At 43.9% G+C, this 20,635-nt stretch overlaps 1 protein-coding gene across 1 annotated transcript in view; it reads left to right on the forward strand.

Moving 5' to 3' along the window:
* Window positions 1-6,764: 6,764 nt before the first annotated feature.
* Window positions 6,765-20,635, forward strand: part of ARHGAP31 (Rho GTPase activating protein 31) — a 108,443-nt gene continuing 94,572 nt past the window's right edge. The window contains exon 1 of the mRNA XM_079155268.1: window positions 6,765-7,761. Within this exon, the coding sequence (XP_079011394.1) occupies window positions 7,662-7,761 (100 nt within the window). The 5' untranslated portion in view covers window positions 6,765-7,661. The remainder of the gene's footprint in view (window positions 7,762-20,635) is intronic.

Genomic DNA, 20,635 nt, shown 5'->3' on the forward strand with positions numbered 1-20,635 from the left:
CTGTGGCTACTATAACTTATCAAGTTTCATGAAATCAGGGAGAACGTCCCATAAAATCAAATTAACAGCAACATCTAGATATAAATATGGACACATAACATATATATAAAGACATACATATATGTATATGTGTGTGTGTGTGTGTGTGTGTGGGCATGCACATCTTTGAGAACGTACACCCGTAAATCAGATTTTTGTGTATTTAATGAACTTCTTTTAGAGTCAATATGATTAAATATTTATATATTGGGTATTGCAGAAAGAAGAATGTCCCCTAAAATATATGTGGGATTTTTCAAGTGTGATTTTGATTACAAACTAGAACCACTTCCCCACTACTCCCAAACCCCACAATCTTGTAAATATATATCAAAGAAATATAATGAAAAATAATAAGACTATATTATCCCACTTACGAATGTTCATAATTTTAGGGATACAATCAAATATTAATGGTAACTTTTATCTGTAACCTATTAGAACTCTTATTCCCATATTGATTTCTGTATACTATGTTCCCAAGGTAGGAATGAAAGCAGATTCTGGGATTGCAGAGATGTAAGAAGAGTGTGAGCCATGATTAAAACTAGTTCCCAAAGAGCTACAGAAAGAAACGTTAACTTCCATGTCAGGAAACTGATTAAGAAGAAGCAGTTTTACCCTTTCTCCAGATTCCAAGCACTCAAATTAAAAAAAATCATCTCAAGCCATGTTGGAACTGAGCAAGTTATAAATAAGTAAATGAAAATTAAATAAACTTAAAGTCCTATAAATGTGTTTTATGTGGAATAAGGAACCAGGATGAGAATAAGAGTCACCAAGAAGTTGGATAAAGACAGGAAGAAACAGAAGGTTTGCTCCGTGAGAAGGCAATAAATATCACTCTTAAGTATCCAGCACGTACCTAGGTATAGGCCAAGTGCTGGGCATTTTCATTATCTTATTTAATCCTACAGCAATGCTATTAGGTAGTTATTAGCACCCCTATTCAGATGGTGGTGGAACTGAGGTTCAGAGAGGTTAAGCAATTTGCCTGACTAAGGTTATGGAGCAAAAAATAGGCAGAGCCAGAAGTGAAACTCAGGGCAGTCTGAATCCACAGCCCACATGCCTAGAGACAGGAGGAACAGGTAGGAATTCACAAGCTTACAACAAGTACCTCTATAGCTCCTGATTCTCACAGAAAGGACTGCCTAGGAAAACCAGGTATGAAGAGGAAGACCAGAACGTCAGGGGAGGAGAGCGGTAAGGCAGATTAAAGGGCATCAAGGCCTAACAACAACTGTGTATTGGGAAAACAATTTTGTTCAAGAGGGCTATTTATAGGGATGTTTTTCCTCAGCACTCCCTGCCCCCATCTCCTCCCTTTTGTGTTAAAAGGCGCCTGGCGGATTGGTAAAGGGTTACAGGCAGTGTACAGGAAACCATGGAACACAATGAACGGGGCGGGGCCAGATCCCCACCCACCTAAGAACATTGGTTGCTACAGTGTTCAGAGACCCTGGAGGGAGACAGATGGAGCTCAGAACCGAGCTCTGCTCCTCCTATGCTTGTCTTTCTATAAGCAAGAAAGAGGGCAATGTGCCCAAATGGGAGCAGAACAGAATAAAAAGGAAACAGAGGTGGAGTGAGACAGGAGATTATTGAAATAAGTCCTTTCTACTGTGGGGACTCCCTTGTTGTATGAGGAATGAAGGATTTTTTTACCCGAAGACTCTGTCCAGTTTGAGAACTTCAAGACACACCACAGCGGGGAGGAGAAATCATCTCTAACCCAGCGGCTGACAAGGACCTCAGAACCTATTGCCAGGTCCTCAGAACAGACCCTGCCAAACTGCTGGGGGCTGCTGCCTAGGAGATCAGCCCCTCCATCTTTCCTTCTGGGCCACGAAATAGAAGCCTTAAGCCATTCAGACTTAGAGCCCAAGGCTAGCCCCTGTGCAGATTCAAATGTGAGTATAAAAGTAATTCAACTCAGGGCACATGTTTCTCCCTCTGGCCTTGTGACGTCTCCACATGTGACTCTAGGAAGGAAGCATCCTGCTGCTGCTTGGCAGTGTCCAGACCCCATGATGGAGTAGGACAAGGGGGTCTTGAGCAGCCTGGTGTGTTCATCATTTCTGAAACACTAAAGACACATTTCCACAACTGTGCATATGGATCAAATGTCATTATTTTTTTTTAAACACTGTGTAGAACACAAAAGATCTCCAAATCTCTTATTTGTGAACAAGACTGTATTCAACACACACACACAAAATCAGAGTATAACTAAAATGTTGGTGGGGAACTTTTTATTTCTTAAATAATCTCAAATATTATGTTCAGATACCTCATTTCCTCTCTAGTCCTAAACTCTCAGTTCCTATTGGCCCTGTATTTTATACTATGAAAGGACATTTCCTTCTGAAGGTCTGATATGACTCTTGATGTGCAGAGAAGTATGTTTTATCTTTCTCCAAAAAAACAATTTTTACCCTTACCAGCTCCCAAACATAAACCTGGAGTTGACTTGGACGTACAATATCTCTTACATCTAGACTTTCAAATAAAAGTCTGAGCTTTTAAATTAGGAGGTAGGGGATCAATCAGTTCATGTTTGTTATAAAAATAAGACTTCATTTGTAATCAAGTCTTTTCTTTGTAACTATGCCTTTACCCTTCACCCCTTCTACCCCCAAACAATTAACTGATGGTAAAGTAACTCATTTATGTTCTCAGGGAGTAAAGCAGTGCCTCCAGTTTTTTTTCCCCTGACTAATGCAGTTTTGCAGCTCCAGGAACTGAAAGCGAACTGAAATACACAATGTGAGGGAGAGAGGAGGGTGGGGGAGATGAATAGATATTGCAATAATGACTTGGTCTGTTCTTCAACATTCAAGCTGGGAGTGGCCATTGAAAGTCCCCCCTCCTTCTCCAGTCTTATCACAGCACTGCTCTGCCCTTGGAAGCTCTTTTAGAAGCAATATTGGCTTTCATAGTTACAGAGATAATGGAGCAATGGAAGGTCAGTTGGTCAGGAGGGGACACTGATTCCAGTTCCCATCCTTCTATTCCATCAACTTGACCTCTCCTCCACTTGGTTCTGTTTGATTAGGGATTGGTAATGTGTAGCTCCACATTCCCCACACTCCCTAAAAAAGTATTCAATGTCATTTGGACATTTATAAGCAAAAATTTGTGGTATAATCTAGGTTAGAAACCCACATACAGGGAAATGCAACAACAGAGCCTGGGATACAGGACTTTCTGGAAGCCTTTTTGCCCCTGTCAGACACCTCATCTTCTATTGGCGTCAGAACCTCAGGGTATTGATGGCTGGGCTGAGGTGAAGCTCAAGGCCTGTCTCAAAGACACACCATTGGCCCCAAAGCAGATACCACGCAAACACCTTTAAAACAGGGGTAGCTGTGGCGGTAGGGATGGAGAGGAAGTGGGGGAAGAGATGTATTCAGCAAGAAAATGAGGTAATAATCCAACATCCTAAAACCTGGTATTCAGTACACACTCATGGTAGCCCATGGCCAAGGAGTCATATAAGAGCACTTAAATGAATTATTAGAAGGAAGGGTGGGAGAATGCTGAAATTGTTGATGGGCAAAACTATTTTTATGGGAAAATTGGGAAAAGAAAGGTTTAGATCATGAGTGACATTAAAACTTCCCAATACCTGCTTTGTGTCTTCTATATCTATTTATTTACAGCAGAGGCGATTGCTCAGTAGTGTCCTAGGTGGTGAAGGAAGCAGATGGTACACTTTGATAGGCACTGGTCCTTAGCAGGTGCAGATAAGAGGGATTGTAAGCAACCACAGAATTCCTCGATGCTTTCTCCCTGTGAGAAAAGTGCTTTCCTAGCAAGTTTGCACCGTGACAATCTGCTAAAGGCATAATTTACAGTGTCACCAAATAGTCTATTTTTCCTTCGGGTAACATTTTTACACTATCTCCATATAACCTTGGGTCCTAGGAAATCTGCAGCCCGGTGGAAAAACCCTTTGGAACCCAAATCTGAATTTCTTCCACAGCCCCACAGAAGAATCTACTTAGAGTAAGAAAGGAGAAAGAGAAATGAGGAAAGCAAAAAATAAATGTAAGAAGGAAAGAGAAAGAAAAATAGAAAAAAGTTCTCTAGAACAAGGGTGAAATTCAAGTTTGGCGCCTGTCATGGGTCATGTTCAACATTGAGAGGGGACAGGGAACAAATGGGAAGGAGCACCTAAGTGAGGTTGTCACACTGTGACTTCATTATCTGATAATAGGCTGTGAGTTCATTCCATCATAATAATCGAGGGTTATCAAACATTAAAAAAAAACTCCAGTGTACATTTCTAATAAAATTTGTTCAATCAGCATAGGCACAATGAATGCCTTGCCAGGGGCTCAGCATTACCTCCACTCTGAACCCTTAACAACTTGAACCAACTTACTATGAAGCAGGGACCAAAATATCTCCAGAGGTGTTCTGGGTTGAAATTCTATGATGATGGCGTCTTTGGGGGTGATTCTAAATAAAGCCTGGAAGAATCTGAGGGCTGATAAGTTTGCTAACTAGCCTTACTAGTTCACGCAGGCAGTCCCATTTTCCCACAAACTACATCTGCTAAGTTCAATGGTGATTAAGGGGATCTTATAAATAGCCAAAGTTATACTGTGAAGTGTTTTGATACTTACTTATAAATTACTATTCCCATACTTAACTAATTGACTTTGTTATGAAAAAGACCACATTTAATAAAAACTTTATGGAATTGAAAATTGGTTCAGATTCCATAGCATCTGTTGATTCGTTAGTATTATTCTATCAGTGTAAACCTAATTTTGATAACTATACTCCTTATATAAGATTAATATTTGGTGAAACTGGGTGAAGGGTAGATGGGAATTATTTGACTACTTTTTGAAAACTTTTTATGAGCTGAAATTAATTCAAAGTGAAAAGGTAAATGAATATTTCTAAAGATTTAAAAAGGAAATTCACAGGCCTTAACAATTTATCCATAATTTGGACCCAGGAAAGAAGTGCCCTTCTGCCTCTCTCCCTTGCTGACAAGGTGATGAAATCCACTGTGGGTCAGATGAAGTAATACATACGAAAGTCTTTGCTGAAGTAAACTCCTAAACAAATGTTAATAGTGATAATTATAGTCTCATAAGAAAATGCTTCTCTATAAATAAAAAGAGGAACAAACCATTATATTAAATACTCTACTGGATATTCTCCAAGCAGTTCACAAAATGCTTAGAAATTGCTGCCTTGGCAATAGGAAAGAGGGAGTCATGAAAGGATTTCAGTGAGCAGTCATATAATAGCAGTACTGCAGGAGGATGTGTCAGGCCTCTAATACAGAAGACAGATGAAATGGGAGGAGTCCACGCTCAGCAAAACCCACTAGGAATTACTCTAGTAACTGAAGAGTAAATGATCATCACTGAGTGGGCCTGGAAAAGAACCCCAGCTGAGAGGCATTTTAAAGGACTCATGGGCCTGGGCAGGACTAAGCTTGGTGGTGGGGCAGAAGAAATGAGTCAGTGGTTACTTGGAGATGTCTCACCAAGATGACTGGTTTAATGGTGGTACCACTAAGACAGAAAAATGGAAGGAAGAGGAGACCATACTGAGAGGCACAAACTCAATTGACTTCAGAGGCCAGGCAGGTGCAAAGAGGGGAAGACAGGCAGCAGAGGTTGCAGAACTAGAAGGCTCATCTCTCTGAAGAGGGTGCCTGGAAGGGAGCTGTCACAACTTGACATCACCAATCCTTGCCATACAGGAATACACTTGCGGTGTAGCCAGATCGCCCATTTTTCATTTTTACAAAGGAAGGCAAAAATCTTAACTCTTTAATATTGACAACTAATTAAAAAAAAAAAAAAAAAAAGTATGGCCTGTGCCAAGACAAACACATCTGTAGGCCAGATTTGGTAGGTAACTATCAGGTTGTGAGCTGACAGAGAAAAGGTCAGGGGTCAAAGTTCATAAACTGTCATGGTGACATCTAAGTGACTATAAAGGGATTCAGTAACTAAAATACTATACATAAAGCTTTTGCCAGAAATCAGAGCTGTGAGATTGTCTCTACCCTTCAAGCCTATATATGGATCTGTATTTATACAGGAAGTTTAATCTAATCCTCAAATAGTTAAATCACAAGAATTTGAGTGCTTACTGTGTGCTGAGTACACAGAAGTCAAGGAATTTCAAATCTAACTGGAGAAGGAAAAACATGTCCTCCTGAAACAACTTGAGACAAATTATGAAACGATCTGGGAGAACACTCTCTCTACAATATGCTAAAATATCAGAGGCCCCTTAAATCCTAGATTCTCTCCCCAGAAATCACTTCCACTTAGCACCCTTTGCAGTAATGCTCCTGCACGTGTGCGGTGTGTATGGGGGTGAACTTGAATCTGTAACCAGAAATTGGATTTCTGGGGCAGTGGTTACAAAGCTGAAGCCACTCTGGCCCAAAGGTATTCTTACTTCAGCGAGGAAGGGGAGTCAGCTAGGCTTAGGGGTACCTGGACCGAGGCCAGGAGGGATGGGAGTGGTCAGCGCAGACCCGCTGCCTGTCAGGTCTCTCCGCTGGAGTCCGGGTCTTTGTTTCTGTCATTACTCTTTAAGTGTTGGTGGAGGAGAAGGGCAGGCACCGAAATAGAAAGTGTCAAAGATAGGATGACGGTGAGGATAACACCAAAGCAGAACTTTCTGAAAGCCCCATCCCGCACTCTCCTTGCAGAAAGCCAGGGCACCTCCTCCTGTCCTCTTCAAAGAACTGTGTTGGCGGGGCAGGAAGCGGCGGCTGGGCTGCGGGTCCTCCTTAGGAGAGCGGTGATTTCCTCTGGGCCGCCCAGAGCTATCTCTGGAGTCGCAGAACGGCCCGCAGGAGAGCGCGTTCTCTCCCCCACCCGGTACTCCTCAACCCACCCACCTACTTCCTCCAGCTCCATACACACACGAGCACGGAGCTGCCAAAAATTTCCACCCTCCGCCCCCCTCCCTAGCTAACTTCCTTCCAGCGTTTCCTGAGCTGGATGATCCTAGGATTTGTAAGACAGGAAAAAAAGGAAGGCGTGAGGGCGGGCTAGGGAGACAGGATGCTTGTTTTTCGCTTTACCAAAGCCGTCTGAAGGCAAGACAGCGGGCCCAGGGCAGAGACCCACAGCAGCTCCGGGGCGGTCTCCTCGCCCCTCGCCGCAGCCGCCTTCCCCGCGCTCGAGTCCTCTCCCGGGCACTTGGGAAGGCGAAGAGGAGAGCTCGCCTTCCCTCTGAAGCAGAGGAAAAGCAGCTGAAGACACCGCAGGCGCCTGTGAAAGTCCCTGGGACTCCAAGTGAGGAAGTGACACTCCCAAGCGAGCCGGCCCGCAGCTGCCAGCTCCTCACGGCCTCCGGCACCGCGGCCCTGGAGGCGCGCAGGGTGGATTGCAGGCTCTGCTGGCTCGGCCGCGCTCCTCGCCGCGCCCCGGCCCGCGCGCGCCGGCACACGGGCTCTCAACCCCTGGGGGTCCATGCGCAGCGCCCGCGGTCCTGGTCCTTCGGATCGCCCATGAGGACCCCCGGCGCCGCGCTGCAGCCAGTGATCTAACCCCGAAGACCATCGTACGAGCGGTGCCTAGCAGAGGGAGGGAGAGACAGAGGGGCAGCCTCTTCGGGACTAACTCATGAAGAACAAGGGTGCCAAGCAGAAGCTGAAACGAAAAGGGGCCGCCAGTGCATTTGGCTGTGACCTGACGGAGTATCTGGAAAGCTCAGGACAAGATGGTAATGTGCCTTCGCCTTTTCCCCCACCCCTTCTTTTTGTTTGAGAGGGGGATGGATTCTCTTGAGGTGTTTTCATTCAGTTTACAAGTTAATGTGTTCCAGGCTTGTTCGTTCGCCGTACTTTTTTTTTCTTTTTAAATAAGAACATACATGATTCTTAAGGCGCACAGCGCTGCCACCTCGACGTGCAGAGGCTGTGTCAGTTGGTCTCATACAAGCCGCTCATGGGCGGTGCTGCTTCAGAGTTTAGCTGGCCTCCTCTGGGTGTGGGGATGGGAGCCGAAGTGTCCTGATCTTAAACTCTGAATGTGGGAAGGGAGGGATGAGGGGTAGACATGTGGCAGTAACCAGTGGGCTTCCCTGGGTAGACAACTGTGACCCCCTTAACTGTCCCTCCTGGGCTCTCCGATTTCATCCTCTCACATCCTTTTTTATTAATGTGCTAGAAGGCAGTGTGATGAGGGTGGGGGTTGGGATCCTGGCTGGGGGAGTGGTTGCACAAACATTTTCTGAATTTCTGAGCTAATGCCAAATATATAGTACCTCCCCACATCCTTTGCCCAGCTACCCAGACCCTTTACCTCCTCTTGGCTTTCAGATTAACATTTGGTGCTTCAAGCAAGAAGTGTGTTGTGAAAAGGTCAGAGGGCCTCGATTTTAAAATAGGGTAAGTGAGAGAAAGGAGAGTGTTTCAGTTTTCAAGGTTGGCTTGATAAAAAGTGTGTGGAGTGGGCAGAGTGTCCTGCAGACTAGAGACAATTTAAACATTTGTTGGAGGAGGGAGAAAGAAAACAATCTGGAATACAATTACAGCATTTGAGGTTAGATGTTTTTTAATCATAGAAAAGTTGGGAAAATTGAGCATTAAATGACTCCTTTTATAAGGTTGACTGGCCCTGCACTTACCCATGACAAAAAAGGCCTTGTCTTTGGAAGCTTCAGTGAGAGAGATTATAGCTCACTATATAGGCCATGTGTTTATACATAGATAGATACAACAAAGGAAAAACTTAAGGGCTGTGTAACTGTGCAGAATAATTCTGCCTCCAGGAAAATAATCTCAGAAACTATTCAATTTGTCCATATCAAATATGCATCTCAAAAACAGCACAGAGCTTTTGTTTCACTTCCCCTTTTTTTGAAGACTCAGCACCCCTAGTAATTTGCAGTGGTGTGATATTCCTGTGGTATTCCAGAGTTCAGAGTCTGCTGTGTCATTAGGACAAATGGCTTGGTATTTTAGAGCTTAGAGAACCACAGGTTTTCAAAACTGCCTCTTTTGAAATTGAGGCATAACTGAGTCAATTTGTTTAATTCTCACCAACAATCTGGGAAGGTCAATTTGAAATAGAAAGCAATTGGATTGAGCTGTTTTGAATGTGAGGGAATGCCATACATGCATCTTAACCACCATGGTTAAAAGTTTAGAATGAAGTGTTTCCCTCCACCTGTTTTTGCAGTGGCCTCAGGTTAACTTCCAGCTATGCTAGGAGCGCTCCCAGGAAGCCATCTTCCATCATGTGGGTGTTATTCTGACCTTCCCTCCAAAGCTGTGAGAGTTCATAGGGGGGATTGCCAGCCTGCCCACTTCTTACAAAGTCATAGATCATCAGATGACCCTGAACCTCAGTGTTCTGTGCTTATACCTCAGAGACACCCTTAAGTGGCTTTCTTTCTTTTTTCTTTCACCTGCTTTATATTTTGGGCTTCTGCATGTTTCATTTAGGAAAAAAAAAAGAAAAAAGAAAAAAGAAAAGGAAAGCAAGCAAGCTAATGGTAAAGGAAGAAAAAAAGAAAAAAAGGAAAGTCATTACCCAGTGCTCCCCACCCTCGTGGGGAGGAGAGGAAGCCTGAAGAGGTCATACAGTTAATCATGAAGGATGCAGAGGGTCCTGACCTGTTAGGCGCCTTTCCCTCCATGGCTTCTATGTCTAAGCCAACATTCTCTTCTAATGATTCCCCCTCCCCAAATTGAAAGCAGACAACCCTGCCACAGGATCAGCAAACTTTCAAGACTAAACATATCTGAATAGAGTTCATCTTTGAAATGAAAGGCAACTGACCCACTTAATGATCCACATTATTGTGCTACATGGAAATTAGGCACGTATAATAAGCAGTTTATATAAATGAGAGTAATTAGAATTTCCCCCACCCCACCCACAGTTAACACTAACTGGATAGTTTTATTTTTGCTATTGTGTAGCATGGAGAAAGTCAGTGCTAATCAATCGTTTTCTCTAAAATAATGTAGCTCCTCATGGACCTCCCAAAATAGGTAATGGTTAACAAACAAGGCCTGAACTCTGCTCCCCAGAAGGAAAAGCTGAGCTAGGCACTGCCCCTTTGCCCACCCCTTGAAAGAGCATCCCAGAATGTTGTGGTGACAATGAGGGTGATAACCAGGATCCAGGAAACTGCAGGGGACCTCTCAAGACTAACATCACTGTCATTGAACTTTGGGGGTCATGGCAGGGCAATAGACCTGGGTGGAGGCAGGGAAATATGGATTCAAGTTGGGGAGCACAAAGGCAGAAGGGAAGAACAGATATAAGGAAATAGACAGACCCTGTACTTTCATGGGAAGGAAAGCCCCACACTGGAGTGCAGGACAAAGCTGGTGACAATTAGCTGTGCATAGCCCATCTCAATATGAGGAAGCTACACCCCTGAGTGGGAACTCCAGACAGACATAGGCTGAGCACAAAGGATGAATGTCAGTCACTCCTGTAATTCTCTGAGGCCCTGCACTGCTATTTGCAGTTGGACAGATCTGACAGAACAGGGTGTATGGGTGACAAAAAGGTGTTCGGCTTAAAATGAATGTTACTCAGGGTCAGTTGTCACCCTTAATCTTTGTGAAACTGATGAAGAACAGAAACTCCTTCCCTTAGATGTGCACGACACACACGTCCATATCACAGATAGAATTTCTGCAGGCATCCACAGAGATGCCAGTTTTAGACCCTACTCTGATTATCCCCAGCAGCACATAGGCATTGTGTGAAGGAACAACAGCCCCCTTCTTCTTCTTCTTCTTCTTCTTCTTCTTCTTTTAACAGTTCCACGTGCTAGCTAAGTGCTCTACCACTGAGCTACACTCCTAGTCTAACCTAGTTTCTCTTTTTGACTGCTTTTCTCCAGCCTAGTAAAAACACCCCAGAATGGTATGAAGTGGCTCCTGGCAGAGTGGACCAGAGCCTCTTTCACTTCCCCTCCAGCACAGTGGCTGTTGCCCCTGGCCCCCAGTTCTTCCCTGGGAACCAGCTAACAACTTTCTCTTCCTCTCTGGGATAGAAGGAGATCACCCTTCTGCTGTGGATGCTGAAAAGAGGACAGCTTTCTTTTTCGTCTTTTTGACCACTAAATATGAAGACCTTTGCTTGCAGCTGTGTAATAAAAACCCCATCACATTGTGAGTGAGACCAAGGTGTATCCATAGCCATTTCCGACTTCTCCCTGATGAACGCGGGGTTCTGGGTCTTCCAACAGAGCTTAGAAATGAGGGACCAGGAGCCAGGGGACAAGTGAGGGAGGATTAGGGGAGAAACTGTCTTATTCTTCCACCTTAAAGGACTTTCTCATCCTTCTGTGCCATCTTTGTTCATTTTTCTCTGGTAGAAAGTGATATGCTCTGGCCTACTGGCTCTCCATGATGATTACATGATGATTACAGTCACATGGAGAACTTTAGAAAAAATGTTGATGCCCAGGCTCCCTCTCAGATGAATTAAGTCATAATTTTGGTATGTAGCCAGGGTAGAGAACTGCTGTCTGCAGTGTATGGGTTTACAGACCATTTTCCCTTGAAGAAGTAGCCTTGGACATTTCAAATGCACCCTCTGAATTTTTGCTGAGAATTTTGAGCCTTTTTATTTCTGAGGATTTTTTTTCTCATTCTTACCAGGCTGAAGAAAAATATACATTTATATATATATTTATATACGATGCATGTATATTTGATTTGAGGGATGACAGAAGGTCCATAAAAAGTAAATAAAGAATCAGTACAAATATAATCTTAAGCTTGATGAGAATAAGCTCTAGTATTTCAAAGAATAAGGCTAAAAGTCCATGGTAACTTTAAGATGTGCCCTACTCCATTTCTTAAGGTAAATTATTGCCTTGCTATGTTTATTAATTTTTTTTGCAAATATTTATGAAGATACTGTGCTAGGTTCAGCAGAAAAAAAAAGAAACGTGGGCTCCAGATTTAAGAAATTTAGTCTCAGAGATGTGAACAAATCTTCAGAAACTAATGTCTCAGTGAACTTTGAAGTTAACTGACTGAAGGGGAACCTGGAGGAGAAAAATGGGAAAGCTTTGATCTCCAATTAAATAAATGAGATGCTCAAACATAAACAGAAGCTAAGTCTTAGCACAGAAGGTAAATATTTTTTCTGTTCAAGATAAGATTTAAAGCTAAATGGAGAACATGGGTAGGGCTATTCTCTTTGGCTTAGTTGCTTTCTTCCCAGCTTCTTGGCTGGCACATCATTATCACATCTTCCCTGGCTAATTCCTCATCCTTTGGGTCTCAGTTTCAGAACATTCTGGAAACCTTCCCTAATCCACCCTTGCTGGGGGCTCCTATTACAACTGCTGGAATCTTACTACCTGGGATAATAGAATTCCAACTTTGGTTGTTCCCAGCTGAGTCACCCTGAGGCAAATTATTTTCCCCTCTGGCCTCAGTTTCCTCTCCTGTGAAATGGTAATAACAGCATTGATGTGAAAATAAATGAGTCAATATGGGAAAAGCACTTATCAGAGGGCATATTCATGATAAGCTGTCATCGAAACACCTGGACATGCTCTAGCACATCCACCAGGACTGAGGCTCCTCTGACACAAGAAAATGAAGTGGTTAGATTCCCAAGAGGGGCAGGAAGCAGTATTAATTGCCCCACTGAATGCAGAGGCCAGTTCATGCAGGGATTTCCCAGAGTAACTTGGAGGTGGACCATCAGTATACAGTAATAGAGAAGCAGAAAGTCAATTGGAAACAAAAGCACCCTCAGAAAACCTGAGAGACACAGCCAGCAGGGACCAAAGGAGAAGTCAAGTCATGGGTGGGGAGCTGAGAAGATAGACCAACAACTTTAGTAGGCTTGAGCTTAGCAAGGCAGGCATGCCTTTGGACTCCCAGAGTGACACAGGAATTGTGAAGACTGAAGGGTAAATCTTTCAGCCTGGAGCAAACTGGATAACCCTGAGGCTAGCCTGCAGCTGGCTGTGTAAGTCTGGATATGACAAACAACCCAGACAGAGAATGGAAAAGGCTACTTCCACCTACCCACATGCCTCCCTCCTGCCCACTCTTTAGACCTCTGCCAAGAGCCCTCGACCACAGGGACAGCCTCGCCCTTCCTCCTCCCCTATCCACCACCCCTGGCAGCCACCCAGATGCCTTCCAGCTTCAAGAGGCCCAGGCATAGGTGTTGCTAAAGAAGCTCAATCCCGTCGCACAGCCCTGCCCTGAATCCAAGAGAGCCATCACTGGGCAGGGGAGAGGTGGGCGTGGGGTTCACTGCTTTTGGCTAGGGCAGAGAGAGGGAAATGCGTTCAAAGTAGAAGTCCATTTTCCCATAGATGGTGCTGGAAGTGGCAGACAAATTCTCCAGTGCCATCAGAGCTGTAATTTTTGGTGCATTCTTTTTATGTCCCCCCTGCCCCATTCATCTGTAGACTAGCCTGGTAACATTTTCTGTTGGGAAGCGAAAACATTCTGAGTTCCAGAAATTGATCCAGATAGTTCTGAAGCACTTGCTGGGGACTTCATAGGAATCCCCTCACTGCAGAAAGATTTCCTGGGATTTTCCGGCTGTGTGTGTGGCTTTGCAGCAGTGGGTGGAAGAAGGGAGTGGGGCTGAAAGTTCCAAAACTCAGTGTGGGCATGAGAACCGTTAGCCAACACACCCTGTGCCTCTAGATATTGTAGCTAAATATTTCTGAAACAAAATAGTGATACAACCATCTGGTTGGGGCTTCTGATTGCTCACCCCTTCCAGAATAGACTACTCAATCTGAGCTGCCTACCCAGACAGGCTTCTGAATATCAGGACTCCACTTCCTCCCAGCACACTTTTTCCTTCAGACCAATCTTGATGCCCAGGAACATGGAGCTGCACACCCCACCACCCCCGCAACACCACCATGTCATGTATTTAACCAAATGCAGCAGTTCCTCAATTATCCCCATCCTTCAGATTGATTGTCTTTTTGCTTAAGGGACATATCCCACCCAGTTCTCTAAGCTGTTTCTCCCCATGCTCCAGTGCAAAGGCTGTACTTGGATTGAACTGCTCTTGGTGTTTCTCCCTCAAAGGGCTGACCTCAGGTACTAGTGGAGGTAGGGTCACAGCCTGCTGGAACTACATTCCCTGTCCCTCTAATCTTCCCCCCCAGGCTGTAATTTTAGCTAAAACTTAAAATGAAAAAAGCCTAGGAGGAAAAGGCTGCCTGTAATTCAGAGGAGAATAAATACTGGTACTAGATTCTCTTTTTCTCCTCCAAGCAAGTTTTGATAGAAAAACATGAGACCATCAGGCTGTTGGACAGTGGAAGGGAAGAAGAGAAAGGGGTGTCTCCTAGAAGACAGAAGGGAAACAGAAGTGAAGGCTGAGTCCCAAATCAGACCTTGGTGGTATTTTTATTGGTGGCGAGAGTGATCATCTTTGTTGTTTTCCATGTAGCAGTTCATTTTACACATACAGAGTCATATTTCTGACATCTTTAATCATTGGTCATTTTAATCCTTTTTTTACAGGGGAAAAAACTGAGGTCCAAGAAGTTAAGTAATTTGCCAAGATGGTGATAGGAGAGGCAGGATTTCAATCCAGATGTGTCTGAGTCCCAAGGCTACAGTTGTAGGCAGAAATTTCATCTCCCAGAATAGCATATTTCATAATTTGGAATTTATTATTTTGGCCCCCAAAAAACCTATAAGAGGTTTTTCTCCCTTTGCTTTGTTTTCCCCTATCCTAGACCCACAGAAGTCATAGTGACAATTGACATTTGCATAGCACTTTGTCCCCTGCATGGTGCTTTGTGCACATGTACACCTATGTGTGCCACAAGCTTTCAAGTCTGTCTGGACTTCCACTTCCTCCTAGGTCCCTCCCTGCCCCCTGCAGCACAGGTCTCCTTCCCTCGGGAACACCCAGGGCCTGAGGGTTAGCAACATTTGATCTCCATTTTGCTTGCTGCTGTGTTCTCTAACTCGCCTTGTGTATGAAAGTAGATGGCAAGCTCCATGGAAGGCAGGTGGCACCCGGCAGCTCATGTATCTTCAGGGTGAGCCTGTGGCAGATCCTCAGCAGTTGATTGATTGACCCTCCTTCCTCCTTCAGGAAACCCGTATCAGAGCCCTTCTAGGAAACTCAGGATAGGGACCTTGCCAATGTGCCTTGTTATCAGGAATTCAAGATTTAATGGTCCCATGGGGTTTACAGCTACTCCTGAATAGAAACCAACTCAGGATCTGTCCACAACTCTCCAGAAACATTGCTTTCTCCTAGTGCCTCAACAGTCACTCCTTGGTATGAACCACATTCTTGGCTGGTCCCCAGAACCAACTGAGTCTCTGGGATTGAGTCTCAGGCACTCTTTGTTCTAGTTCAAGCTTGACTGATGCATGCCAGGCCCTGCTACCACACCCATGGCCTGATGCTGGCCCAGAATGTCTTTGGTGGTCCTCCTCCCCATCACCTTCTAGAGGGAGAGGGTGAATGTCTCCCTTCCTCCAAAAGTGGAGCACAACTCTGTGACAGATGCTAAAAAATAGTTTAACATGTAAGTTAGGATTCTGGCAAACCATAAATAAAATCTGTAGCTTTGGTGAAAGGCCATTGAAATAAAGTGTGTGTGCATATTTCTTTCCCTGGGTCTTTATATTTTTAATTAGAAACTATCTTGTATGAGACGGTCAATTTGAGGCAGCAGGCATGTAATGGACTCTAATGCATTCGATCCTATTGGGTTTACAGTGAAGTTGCTCTTGGCCTAGAAGGTTCATGATATGATAAAAATAACTTTTAAAATACCCAGAAGAATGAAACAAGGGTTCCAGAGGAGGTGCAGGCATCAGAGCAGGTTGTTTGTAGTGGGGGAAATCAGTAAAATGATAAAGCCAGCATCGTCCGACTGAGGAATGACAGGTGTGGGGAGATAGGTGGTCAGTTTCTAGAAGCCACATGGTTCTTTCTGCCTGATGCTTGGAATTGGTCACTTCCTCCTGCATCCTGGGGGAGAAGACCCTTAAGGGGGAAAAGGGAACTGAGGATGATTGTAGCCAAACTGGAATTGCAGAAGACCCTGCAACTGGCTGGTATGAAAGAAGCCTGTTTTCAGTGACAGGAGTAAACCTACCCTCAGGAGAGGGCAGAGCAGCTGATAATAACAAGAATGGCCACTGGTTTGGCTGGTTGTGTCAGTGTCTGTGTCCTGCCCCAGCACAGAAGAATAAGAGATTTGTTTAAAAGGAAAAGCTTTTTAAAATATGCTAACTGATCTCCCTAATTTTGTTTCTTGGTTATATCTAGCTGTATGGAATAAATGCCCAACTTCAACCTCTTCCCTTTGCTTGTGTGGAAAGTTCTGTTTTTTTCCCCCCATTTTACAAATGAGGACCAACTCAGAGAGGTTAAGTAACTTACCAGATGTCTCCCAGCCAGGAAGTGGGAGAAGTAGGACTCAAATGTCTATCTGATGTTCAATTCCTTTTCCATGGAATTGGCTGCTCTGGACTGAAGTAGCTCTGGCTAAGCATTCCGTAAAACAAAGTCTGATATGCAGAGCTTCATTTTGCTGTGAGTTGCCAGGGTGATAAGTTCAGTAGGATTTGGTAGACTTTAATAAAACTTAGGGCAATAGAGTTCTCAACCCTAGTTTTTGAAAGGAAAACATTTAGGTTCCAAATGACAGCATTGGAAACAGAGAGCATGCCCTGTTACCATAAGTAGCCCCTTCCACCACTTCTTTCCCATCTGTTTCCTGCATGTTGAGTATTATTGGGAAACAATGATGTCAACTCTTCCATATAAATCTACACCTCCCTGCCAGCCCCTCCCCTACAATGCATATTTTTGTTCCTCTTTCTGGCTTTTGTCTTGCTGTTCTGTTAGGGATGCACGCTTTTGGCGTCAATTGTTGGCTTTCTTTTTAATAAGTTTTAGCTATTTAAGCTTCATTGTAGCCTTCAAAGTGCACATGCTTTTTTGGGTCCATATTTGGGAAATCCTTTGACATTTGACAGAATAGCTAGAGCATGGCCTGGGATCGATGGAGAGCAGCCATTTTGCTTTCCAGAAAAGCAAAGTGAAATGCAAGTCTCTGAATCAGACTCAGGACTGAGGACATAAACCCTGCTTGAGAGTCCTGTGCAGCTTCATGAACTCTGTAGCTGGCCTGGGCACAGAGCCTGTCGCTGAAGGTCAGGAGAATACACCCATTTTGTAATCTGCAAGAGGCCTGTGTTCCCCCATCTGAATCTTGACTTTCAAATGGGGCCTGGTTTCCACAGTCCCTTGTCATTGCTGCCCCTAAAGACAATTTGGTTTCAAAATGGAAGGGAGGGGATCTTTGAAGACAGTTTGGGTTTGAATTCTGGGTCCAAGAATCCTGGACCACTCTTTAAGCTTTGGGCAAATATTCTCAAATGTTACTGGGTATTAGAATGACTACAAATATAATTCTTACTTTTAAATTTAAAAATTAAATATTAGTCAGATTTATTGTACTCTTGGAAATACTTCTTAAATTGCATTTTGGACTCCTTAAAACAAAATGAACACCTAATAGAAGTTTTCAAAGGGTTTTTTTCAAAGGTCCTGCAGTGTCTGGGTCCATGGGAACATGTGACTATTGAATGGGCTACAGTTTATGGGGCTGCTAGCTGTAAAGTGCAGCTGCCTGTGAGGATTCTGAGGTCCAGTCCCTCAGAGATTCCGCTTTCGTAAGTGTGGGTGGAAGGGCACATTTTAAAGATGTGCTGCGGGCTAGATAATGGCATCCTTGGACTGCCGATCTCACTGGGAGATACCTGGTCTTAGGTCAGAAAGAAGCAGTTCTCTAAAGCCACATGACTTTGTTTTCCTCACTGTACCTTTTTATATTGCTCCACGTGTCAACAGTGAACATGGACTTTTACTTTTTAAATCAGAAAAAAATCTTCTAGAATTATTTTGGGAATAGGATGTCTTAATTTGCTGTATTTTTGATAGAGCCCCTCTCTTTCCCTTCTTATTTGGGGGGAAATAATAAATAAGTCTGTGAGTTTGCTTTCTTGCCTTAATACGTGCAGTATAGTGATGTCAGTTAACCTCTCTGAGAAGCAGGGTAGCTTTTTGCTGGTAGACTGCTTGGGTTCAAATTCCACATGCTAGGTCTTCGACCATGCACAAGTTACCAGACCTCTCTGTGCTTCAGTTTCCTCATCGGTAAGGTGGGGTTATGATGACAATAGGACCTACCACCTGGGGTCATTGTGCGGATGGAGGGAGCTAGTGCACTGCTGGGGTTCAGACAACTTCCCGTAAGTGTTAACTGTGGTTATCTTTTCCTTGGTGACTGGAAATCTTATCCTGCTTCAGCCTCGTTACTGGGAATGTGGTTCTTGAGTTGTGCCACAGATGGGGAAGTTGAGAGAGCTGAGAGCAAGTGTTCCAGGGCCCCTCTGTGTTCCTAGGGCCTTCCCCCCAAACTCCTCCTCCTCCCCTTTCTTCTCTCTTATGTACACAAAGTTATTTGTTTTCTTTGATTGGATGGGTTTTTAAAAAAGCTAGTTTTAAGATTCTTATCTGTTGATAAATATGTCTGGGGTGGAACTGTGGCAAACTTTCTAAATTTACATGTTTTTAGTCATCAGAAAAAGAAAAGAATCTAAAAAAAAGGAAGGAGTGCCATTGTAAATGGCTATAACTGTAGTGACAGCCATCTATCCTTCTAGTTTCCATCTGTATTTCAGAAGCGTTTCAAAACTAAAAAATGAGCCTATTTTCATCTTTGACAGAACAGTGTGAGACCTGGGCAGAGGCCATTTCATATATGCCTGGCTATTTGGCCTACGATTGAAAGTGGACTGAATGAGGTTATTCTGGCTTGAGAGGAAATCTAAGTGTGATACCTGCAAACCATGCTCTGTCCTGGGCTGTGCAAACGGAAACAGGGGGGACAGATCAACAGATCCATTCTGCACTCTTCTGGGGGTTACATTACATATATGAAATAGAGTGTTACATTTTTTCTCCATGCTCCATTTTAAGGTGTAAGCTTGTACACAGAAGTTCATTCAGGAAGGTGATCAGAATAGTGACAGGTTGTAAAATGCTACAGATGACAAGTGCCATTGCTGAGAACGTTTACTATAGTAAGCAAGTAGGGACTCGACCATGCTGGCCTCTCTGGGCTTTTGCGTTTGTTGCCCCCCTGTGTTAGCTTCTTCTTGCTGTTGTAATGAGTCATCTCAAACGTCTTAGCTTCCAACAAAACAAATCTTACAGTTCTGTGAATTAGAAGTCCAACGCAGATCTCACCAAAGTCAAGGTGTCAGCAGGGGACTGTTCTTTTCTACAGGCTTAGGAAAAAATTTCCATATCTTTCCCAACTTTGAGAAGCCACCTGCATTCCTTGGCTTGAGGCCCCCCTTCCTCCAGCTTCAAAGCCTGCACGACTCCCACTGTTCTCCCCAAGTCACATCTCCCACTTAGCCCAGCTGGAAAAGGCTTTTAAGGACCCATGTGATTAGATTTGGCCCACCACCAGTATACTAGCCCCATCTCAAGATCCTTAACCAAATCACATCTGCCTCCAAAGTCCCTTTGCAGAGAAATCAGAGGGTTCGAGGATTAAGGTGTAGATGTCTCTGAAGGGCGTTATTTTCCTTACCTCCTTCCAGAAAGGTATGGCACTAGGTGGCTTGCGGTACTTGAAGATTGTTCAGGTCTTCCCCAATCCAGAGACTTGGTGATTATGTTATTTTAATCCAGTTTGGTACCCTATCAGAAATACTCCTAGCGTAGCTCAGTGATAGAGCACTTGCCTACCATGTGCAAGACCCTGGGTTCAATTCTTGGTACCACCACCATCCCTCAAAAAAAGGAGGCTAGAAATATTCTTTAAATTCCACTTTGAACTCCTGGAAACAAAATAGACAAACCAAGAACCCGAAAGGTCAGGGTCTGTGGAGAACAAGTCATTGTTCTGAACGAAGTTTGTAGATTGCACACTGTAAAGGGCCATCTATTGGTATTACGTGTTCAGCTCTGTGGTTACTGAGGGAGCCACAGAAGTGCTGGAACCATGCTCTTATTGAGAATCTGCCTCCTGCCAAGCCTTGTACAAATGTTAACTCACATGTCTTTAACAACAGCCTTAGGAGGCAGGTATTATTTTTTTAACTGACACATAATAATTTTATATATTTTTGAGGTACAGTGCGACATTTCAACACATGCCTGCAATGTGTAACAATCAGATCAGGGTTGCTGGCATATCTATCACCCCAAACATTTATTTCTTTGTGTTTCAAACATTCAAAGTCCTCTCTGTTAGTTTTTTTGAAATATATAATTAATTGTCATCAACCATGGTTACCCTACTGTGCTACTGAATATTAGAAGTTATTCCTCCTCTAACTGCACCCCTTTAACCATCCTCTCTCCAACCCCAGGCCTCACAGCCTCTGGTAAACACCACTCTACTCTCCACTTCTATGAGCTCACCTTTTACAGCTTTCACATATGAGATTATACAGCATCTGTCTTCTATGCCTGACACAGTTCACTTAACATAATCCTTCAAGCTCATTCATGTTGCCACAAATGACAGGATTTTCTTTTTATGGGTAAATAGTATTCCAGTGTGTATGTACCTC

Source organism: Sciurus vulgaris (genome assembly GCF_902686455.1).
Source record: "Sciurus vulgaris genome assembly, chromosome: 10".
Taxonomy (NCBI): Eukaryota; Metazoa; Chordata; class Mammalia; order Rodentia; family Sciuridae; genus Sciurus; species Sciurus vulgaris.